The sequence below is a fragment of the Hemibagrus wyckioides genome, linkage group LG16 (genome assembly GCF_019097595.1).
Source record: "Hemibagrus wyckioides isolate EC202008001 linkage group LG16, SWU_Hwy_1.0, whole genome shotgun sequence".
In the NCBI taxonomy this organism is placed as follows: Eukaryota; Metazoa; Chordata; class Actinopteri; order Siluriformes; family Bagridae; genus Hemibagrus; species Hemibagrus wyckioides.
Genome location: NC_080725.1, coordinates 7,895,160 through 7,904,263, shown reverse-complemented (window position 1 = coordinate 7,904,263; position 9,104 = coordinate 7,895,160). Strand labels below are relative to the sequence as shown.

Sequence of the window (9,104 nt, the reverse complement as noted above, 5' to 3'; positions counted from 1 at the left end):
GGACCTGCCTGATCCATCCAGACAATCTACCCCGTTTGGAGTCTGACTGCTTGGTGACGCTCACTGCTGCTGTGGATCGATCTGTGTGGACAGCCTGTGACCCAGGGGACTGCTGTGGATAGAACCACTTGGAGACTATCACACCGTCCCTGAACTGCTGTTGCATCTGTCAGCTTGCACTAGCAAGGAATTAGTGTTAAGTCTATAGAACTCAGAAACTACAGTGGAGTTCCTCAAGCGCTCTTGGTTGCTGTTGTAGAAAGGACAATATCAACATTTACATTATTTACTGTCCAGTGTCACCCAAATGAGGATGGGTTCCCTTCTGTGCCTGGTTCCTTTCAAGGTTTATTCCTCATATCATCTCAGGGAGTTTTTCCTTGCCATCATTGCCTCAGGCTTGCTCATTAGGAATATAATAATAACTTTAAACTTTATATTTTTTTCTCTATTTTTCTATACTTCTGTAAAGCTGCTTTGCATTGTTAAAAGTGCTATACAAACAAAGTGAATTTAATTAAATTGAATATCAGATGCACTTCCAGGCCAAAAAATGTTAAACTAGATTTAAGTAAGCAAATATGTAAGTGCCTTCCATTGTAATTATTGCAGTGATTAACATGTTTCAGCTGGCAACAACTTATAACCATAATTGAATCAGTGAGTAGCATCTCATTTCTTAAACAACCATGTCAGAAGACATGTCATGTGGTCGTGGAAAAAATGTTACTCTGTTTCAGAATTGTCAAATTATTGGCCTTCATCAAGCAATGAAAACAACAAGGTGATTGCTGAACCTACTACTGAACTGTCCAACGTGTCATTTAAAACTGGAATTTTAAGGTGGAATTCCATCATCTTCGACAAAGAAATGTTGTTGGGAAAAAAACGTAAATGATTGTGATCGGAGATCACCTCAACTTTTGGTGAAATCGAGCTTTTCCACACACACAATGTAAAGAGAACTCAGACTAAACAGCTGTGTAGCTGAAAACCACTTATCAGTTAGGCTAAAAGGTAAAAAAAATGCTTCAGTTTGATAGGGTGATTGATTGGTGCATCAGTGTAGGAAGAGAGGCGGAAGTGACGCATAATGCCTAGTGCCTACCGTGCAAGCCTGTGGAGGCAGTGTTATGATCTGCGGTTTGCTCCAGTTGGTCATGTCTGGGTTCAGCAATGTTATGTGCCCAAAAAATTAGGTCAGACTACCTGAATATACTGAATGTATATCCATGATGAATGTATCCATCAATGGATTTTTTCTGTCCTTTGTTTATTTTCTAAGATGACAGTGCTAGGATACATTTGGCTCAAATTGTGAAAAAGTGGTTCATGGACATGAGACATCATTTTCACACATGGAATGGCCACCACAGGGTCCAGACCCTAAACTCATTGAGAATCTTTGGAATGTGCTTCATAAGATGTTACAAAGAGGTCTGACTCTCCCATCATCAATACAAGGTCTTGTCGAAAAATTAATACAACTCTGAATGGAAAAAATGTGACATTGCATAAGCTTATTGTAATTTGACTTTGCATAAGCTTATCAAAACAGTTAAAAATATTGGTGGCTAAAGATTCAATTTTTTTTTTTAATTTATCTTCTAAGAGAGAGTTGTTATGTATGTTGTTATGTTGTAATGCCAATATCCACATACGTAGGCAGAAAGATTTCTGAACAGTTTGCAAGGACATCTAAATCAATAGATAATTTGAGAAGGGAGCATAACGATAGGGCATATTTTGAACATGTAGTTGATTGAATGAAATAAGAAGTAAAACAATTCTCTAAAGACTTTGAGGCATTAAACCATGTGCATTTGAATGCATTACTATTAAAGTAGCAAAATGAGTAGTGATAATCTATCCATTAAAGGATCAGCTTTTAGAGTTGTTATGTTGTTGTTGTATAATAGAAGTAAAAGTGAAATAAGAGTTATTCATGGTATGGGAGTTAAATCCATAAATGCTGCAGATAATTAAATGTGTGTGGAGCAGTGCTGTGTAGATCATTTATTATTATTATTATTATTTTACTATAATCTATATTATACTTGCACCTCATTTCTCTTCTCTTCTCTTCTCTTCTCTTCTCTTCTCTTCTCTTCTCTTCTCTTCTCTTCTCTTCTCTTCTCTTCTCTTCTCTTCTCTTCTCTTCTCTTCTTGTTCTCTCATCTCTTGTCTATCCTATTTCTTTGAGGGTAGAATTATCAGAGAGTATCTCCGAGACTTGACTTGAACAAAATGGTCAATTACCATACTAGTATTTATAGTGCTGAGAACTCCTTTTTAAATGGACAGAACAGCCAAATCATTGAGTCTGTTCTGGCCCATTGTTCACCTAAGCCATGTAAGTATTTTTACTTAAATATTGCATTAGTTGAATAATAGAAAGTCATGATGTTCAGACTGTAATGTCTTAGCGCTTTAACAGCTTATATTTTATTTAGATCTATCTTTAGGCTTATTTAATTTAAGGCTTTTGTCCGTCTTGGGTATGGAATAATATTCAGGGTCCTATATGTAAGGGGTTTTCAGAATCTAAATGGGCCTCCTTTTTGACACAACATACATTTGTTAGACTACTTTTATCAACTGTGTTAACATTAAAAATTAAAAGTTAGGCTATTATCTGAATAATAACATTGTTGTGTTTTCTGACCGTGTTTTTATTGTTGTCGCGCCCAAGGGCTGTAAGGTATTTCCGTCACGTGGTGTGAAAGCGGCGCTGTGCAGACAGATAGGCGTGTAACTTTAAAGTATCGCGAGAGCGGTTCTAGAGCATATTTTGAAGTGAGTGTGTGTATGCAGAGAGAGATGTCAGTCAAAATCGCGTACAGTAAACGGCAACAGTGCTCAGCTAAAACGATCAACATTTACTTAATTCCTCTACACGGGATAAAACATTCGGGGATAGATTAAAATCATTCGGGGCTCGAGCGAATCGAATGATTAGCCCTAGCGACGCCCCTAGGTTTACTCAACCACAACTGTCACGTGCTTTTGCCTGCATTTTCTTCATTGTCGTTATGTTTCCCCTCCCACACAGAACTCTACCATATAAGCAAATATTCTGTATACATGTGGAATTTATATGATGAAATAATCTTTAACTTAATGTAAGTTAAGGTAGACTGGCAACAATATGTTTTCGGGTATTTCTTTTAATATATTTTGCTCCATGTTTATTTTGACCAGGAACAAAGCACAGTCACTTAATTCAGCCTGAGCAGCAAAACAGACTCGGCGCCGAGCATGGCACTGCTGCTTCTGCTCCGTTTCTGCTACGCGCTGCCGCGCCGTGTAAATGCTCTAACCTGCTCATAAATATAGACCAGCTTGCAGTGCCATTTCCTACCCCCAGGTGGAAGTCATGCCATGGGCTCATGAATTTTCTGGGCTGCCTTTAAAACTAATGGCGACAATCCCAATGACCAGAATAGGGTGTGGCAGCGCTGAGTGCTTCCAGGTTTGTGTTTCTGGTGGGTGGAAGGTGTTTGTGCGCTAGCCTAACGCTTGTGCAGGTTTGCTACATTTTTGGTGTGGTTTTAATTATATTTTAGCTTAATAATTCATAAACTATGTTTCTTAATGATTGCATCAATGCATTATTGTTATTATTATTACCTCAATCTTATAAAATATTCTAAGGACGTGGTGACAAATTTACATGTACATTTACATGTCTGTAAAAACTTGAAAAAGCATATGCAGGTCCTGTTCTTGTTTTTTTCACACAAAAAAGTATATCTCTGGAAAAGGTTAATAGTGAAATTTATTTCCTTTTAATCATTTGGCTGAACACAAATATTTGCCTTTTGGAAGATTTAGCCACACACACAAAAATAGACTTTTTGTTGCCTAAGTTCCCAAATTTGGTGTCAAATTACCAGGCTTATATTCAAGAATATTTAAAAACATGTTGCATTTGCAAAAAACATTGCCAGTATGTGCCAGTCAAGTGGATCAGAGCTCGATTTATTCAAACAGTTATAACTGAGGATTGTTGTATGGATCCCCATACAACCATATATTTGTTGTTACAATTTCAGATATTTGATACTTTTTTTTATATTGCTGTATGTATCCTGCCAAAAAAAACCCTGTCCACTAGGGGCAATATTTGCTTAAAGTCCTTTGACCCTGATAATTGCCAGTTACAGCTAATATTGTTGTTGTTGTTGTTAACAAAATCACTGTCAAATTTTACTTACTCTGATTAGAGGGTATGCATCACTCCACCCACCCACATTTTTTCAGCTTTGCATATGAGTATTGTAATGTTTGTGCTGCTCATTAAAAACTCATTAATTTTTTTGTTGCCAACAAACAGTTCAGTAAGGTTTGTGATGCCTTAATGCTGTTAGTATTGATATAAGCTGAAATACCTTGAAGTATGTGTGAGGGGGTAATAAAAGTAGTTGCTCAATTACAACTATGTTATACCAAGTACAATAGTTAGAAATTTGTAACCAATTTAAAGATATTATTCAAATTAATATTCAAAGGCCATGGTACTGTGCTTCATGGTCAATTCAGTATTTTTAGGCCATGTGATAGGAACAAATGTCAGGATCTTAAGACATTAATACAGATGCATAAATAAATTCTAATAAATAAATTGATAAAATATATTAAGGAAGTAGGCCATTCTTATTTAAATTTGAAGTGTTTTAAAGTGCTGTATAAAGGGTTGATTTTAGAAGCTGTTTGAAGATGTACTCTTTTTTTCCTTTCTTTATACAAAACATTAAATGTTAATGGGTGAAATATACAGTACAGCAACATACAGTATATAGGACAGACAAACAATATTTTTACCCTTGGATTAATAAAGTGATCTATTTAAATATTATAGAATACTATGAAAGAATTGAGAGCAGGAAAAGAGAAGAGATAGCTGTGTCCGGAGTAGTATGATGACAGCCCTTGGCTCTCCTCCATTGCTGATGAAAGCTGCTTAGACCCACAGTTGCCATGGAAACCAACCAGAGCAGCCAGAGAGAAAGAGAGAGCAGCAGGGCAGAGACAGAGGGAGATAGAACGAGAGCTGTGATAGAAGAAGCTCAAGAACAGAAATGGATATACACATTATGAGACAATCTACATAATCACAGGCAAGCAAAAAGATTTTTTTTTTTCATTTTCAAGTGAAACATATGCAGTTGATTTGAGCTAGGGTGAATGCTGAGAGAGAACAATAGACACGCTGATACGCTGCTGAGGAATACTAACATGGATGCCCAGCCGGACAACTGCGAGCCCCCACCATGCGATCCTCAGCCTCCAGGTAAAATACGTAAGGCATTGAAGCTGTTCAGCAAACGCAAGCCTGGCAGTGGAGTAGCTAGTATCTTCTCTGTGCGCATTAAAGGTGAAGGTGGACTCAAATCACCCCCATCAAGAAGCAAAACCCTGGATGGATTAACAGAGATAGTGGCTCCAGAAGCAGAGGCAGAATCAGTGGACCTAGACCAGGATGCCAGCCACAAAGAGGATGCTGCATTGGCTGAGCCGACAAGCATGAAGAATAATCTGGAGTCAGCCTCAACCAGACAATCCATATCTTCTCTTACTTCTGCCAAATCACTGAGCTTCCTTAGCATGCTTCGGTGGAATCGGAAGGGAGGAGGGGGAGAAAGAGAGACTCAAACTGAGTCTTACAGATCTGGGCAGCAAAGAAAAGGCCTTAAAAGTCTGTTTGGAAGTGTACGTTGGCACAGGAAAGACAAGGAGGAGGAAGATGAAGTCTTAACTTGTCCACCTCTCCTTGCATCTCGTACTAATAGTGTGGAAATAATGAAAGAAAACCTGACCCTGACTCCAAGACCTGAACGACACTCTACAGATGAATCAGAGATTGAAAAACAACCCTCTCCATCACAGGATGACCATGTCACTAAGGTGAGTGGAGCTGCTAAAACATCAACTAATGACAGACTGAGCATGCTACTTGGAGATATCTCATCTATATTGAGCTTGGACTCATTAGCAGGCGGTGGTGATATTGTTGCTGATGTAGAAGCAGAATGGGTCAAAGTCAGTAGTCGTGTGGAGAAAAAGGATAGCACATGTGAAACTATGAAAAAGGAGAAGGCTTTTTTAGCTCCTAAACCTACACTTTCTGATGCACCTTACCTTAACTCTAGTTCCATTATACCCTCTTCTACAGAAAATATCATTTCATCACCTATACCACCCAAACCCATACCTAGCCCTACAACAAAACAAACACTTTCACCTCCCTGTACTCCAAGCCCTACTACTTCAACTAAATCTACCCCATCCAATATATCTCCCTCTACATTCAAGCCTACAACAAAACCTCTCCTAGCCACTGTACTTAGCCATGATTTGTCCTCGATTCCATCACCAAATATCATACCTGTCCATATTACTGTCCCTATATCCCATCCAACTACAACCTTAACTATTTCAACCAAACCTACCCTCACTCCTAGTTCTCCACTTACCCCTGAGCCATCACCTAAACCTTCCCCCACACTTTTCCCTGCCTATTCCCCTGCTACTGTTTCTAAATCTTTTATCTCAATCACAGAAAAAGCTCCAGAGCCTGCTGCTGCTTTTGCCATCATAACTGAGCCCACTCTTGCCCTGAGTCCAACAACCACACCAAATGCTGCTTCCACACCCATAACAAGGCCCATTCATTCCATAGCTCAGGATACTAAGCACAGTAGTGCTCCAGTAACCAAATATCCTCCATTCATCACATCAACCAAGCCTGTTCCAACTGCTCCAGTGATCAGACCCAAAATTGTAACTACATTTGGATTATCAACTAGCCGCAACACTGCACCTATCATCAAACCTGAGCCTAAGCAGTCTGCTCATCAAAATAAATCAGGTCCCTTACAGACTGAAAATGGGTCAGGGTCAGTCGGCAAAAAGAGTTCACTTTCAGAAGATGGAGCTCCTTATGTTGCTAAACATTTGTTTGTAGCTAGCAATCAGCCAACCATCACAACTTTATCTGCTACCTCGGAACCCGCCCCCAATAAGACAGAACCTGTTCATACTTCTGTACCTTCTGGGTATTCCCTGCTGCCAACCTTGTCAAACAGGCCTGCTCCAAACATTGCACCTTGTTGTGTGCCAAGAGGAGAAAAAGGGCCGGAAGATGTGGCAAGCCCAGGAGTGGTAGAAGACACCCAAAATGCTACTTCTTTCAAGCCAGAAAAGAAAACCCTAATTATTAAGCCCACAACTCTCAGTAAGATCCCTGTGAGTGGTGGAGGGAAGTCAAAACAGCACCACAAAAATGCCCAATCTAATAGTGAAGAGAGACATTTGAACCTCCCAACACCAGTGCATGAAGAGGAGACCCTGACTTCTCTCTCCCGGGAAAGCAGCAGCAAGGATGCCCTGAGTGACCTGTCTACTGAATCAGGGGCCATAACTCCTGTCCTATTCTACAGCAATGAAGATATACTAAACTCAGCAGCCCCCTCAATGGGGACAGTCAGCATACACAGAGAGTCCAAAATTCCCATCAAACATGGTTCTACAGCAACGTACCACTCATTGCAAGGGAAGACAGAGGTAGTACGCTCCAAGATCCCTGTTTCTAAAGTTCCTGTCCGCCGGATTAGCAATAAGCCTGGGCCCACTTCCACAGCTGCGGCCACACGAAAATAATGGACTGTTGTATGCAATATTGCAAAACAAACAATATTTAATTTACAACTGTTCAGAATCTTCTCATATTTGGACATGGATCACCATGATTTTTCACAGACTCTTGGATTAGACACACTGGCATAATACAGGGTTTTGTACTGTTATAATGGACTGACCTGCATATCTGTGTTTACAGCTCTGTATGTACTGGCTATTTCATTTCACATTGTACCACTTCAAAAGCCAGAGACACTATATATGTAACATTTATGAATTTAGAAAGCTTTGTGCCACCAAGGAGAGAGAGATCAACTAAAAGCCAGTTGGGATTATCTCTATGGTAACATAACATGTAAACAGCAAGGCAGACACTGAAGCACAACAGCTCTTGCCTAAGAACTGTAGCCATGTAGACATTGCTTAATATTAACTCAAGGTAGCACTTCATAATCCATCTAAAATGGAATGTCAGTTATGTGGTGTTTAACCTGGTCTAAACCATCAGAGGGGTAAAGTGCCATGAATTATTGGTGCTTTTTTCCTGCTACACATAATTTTCTAATGGTAGCCTTTGTTATATGTATTTTGCAGATGTTTTGGTTCTTAACCTTTTAGTGAACATTGTGGATACACACATTGTGTTTTTCTCTCTTGGAACTGTCCATCTTATACAAAAAATGTGCAAAATATTTCTCTCCTACATACTGTAACAGAAGGATAGGAAATCACATAGTATGTAGCAGAATGCATGTCCTACTTTTACACTACAGGAGAAATTGTGCTCCTTTTCCTTTCTCTACACACTTTTTTCTTCTTACATGTGCTGACAACACACTGCCTGTAAGCAAAATTTTAAGTATTAGTCAGTGAAGGATGCTTTATGGATCTGATTCTTGGGACTTACTGGATTGATTATCCATTTGACTTGAGTGCAAACTAGGTAATTTATTTAAAGAAATAAAACCACTGATAGAGTAGTCTAGTTGTTGATAGAGTATGGTTGATGAAGCCTTCAGTCACACTAAGGATGAACTAATGCTGTGTGCATGAGATGAGTAGTAGAACATTGTTGTGTGTGTGTGTATATATATATATATATATATATATATATATATATATATATATATATATATATATATATATATATATATATATATATATATATATATATAATATAGATAGATATATATGTTCTGTTGTTCTGTTTCGTACATAATCAATAAAATGGAAATATACTTAGATGTTATTACACATTACATGTACAAATTGCTTTTAAATTGAGAATTGGATGGTTTAAGGGGAGTGCAAAAACTTCATATTGAAGATGCACGTATAACTCTAGTATTGTCAAAATTGCTGTACACCAAGCAGTGGATAAATATTATACAAAAAGATAGCAACTAAGTCTGATGACTGATCTTGCATCATAGTGAAACTTTGGGGTCTGTTTTCAGTCACGG

General features: G+C 38.5%; 1 protein-coding gene across 1 annotated transcript; it reads left to right on the top strand.

The window, feature by feature from the left end:
- Nucleotides 1–4,987: 4,987 nt before the first annotated feature.
- Nucleotides 4,988–8,718, top strand: si:ch211-244c8.4 (APC membrane recruitment protein 2). Its single transcript, XM_058412094.1, has one exon. The coding sequence runs from the start codon at nucleotides 5,188–5,190 to the stop codon at nucleotides 7,660–7,662; it is 2,475 nt and encodes an 824-aa protein (XP_058268077.1). The 5' UTR covers nucleotides 4,988–5,187; the 3' UTR covers nucleotides 7,663–8,718.
- Nucleotides 8,719–9,104: the final 386 nt, after the last annotated feature.

What these genes read in the sequence shown, in the direction of transcription:
- si:ch211-244c8.4 (XM_058412094.1), top strand. Translation starts at nt 5,188, where the DNA reads ATGCTGAGAGAGAACAATAGACACGCTGATACGCTGCTGAGGAATACT.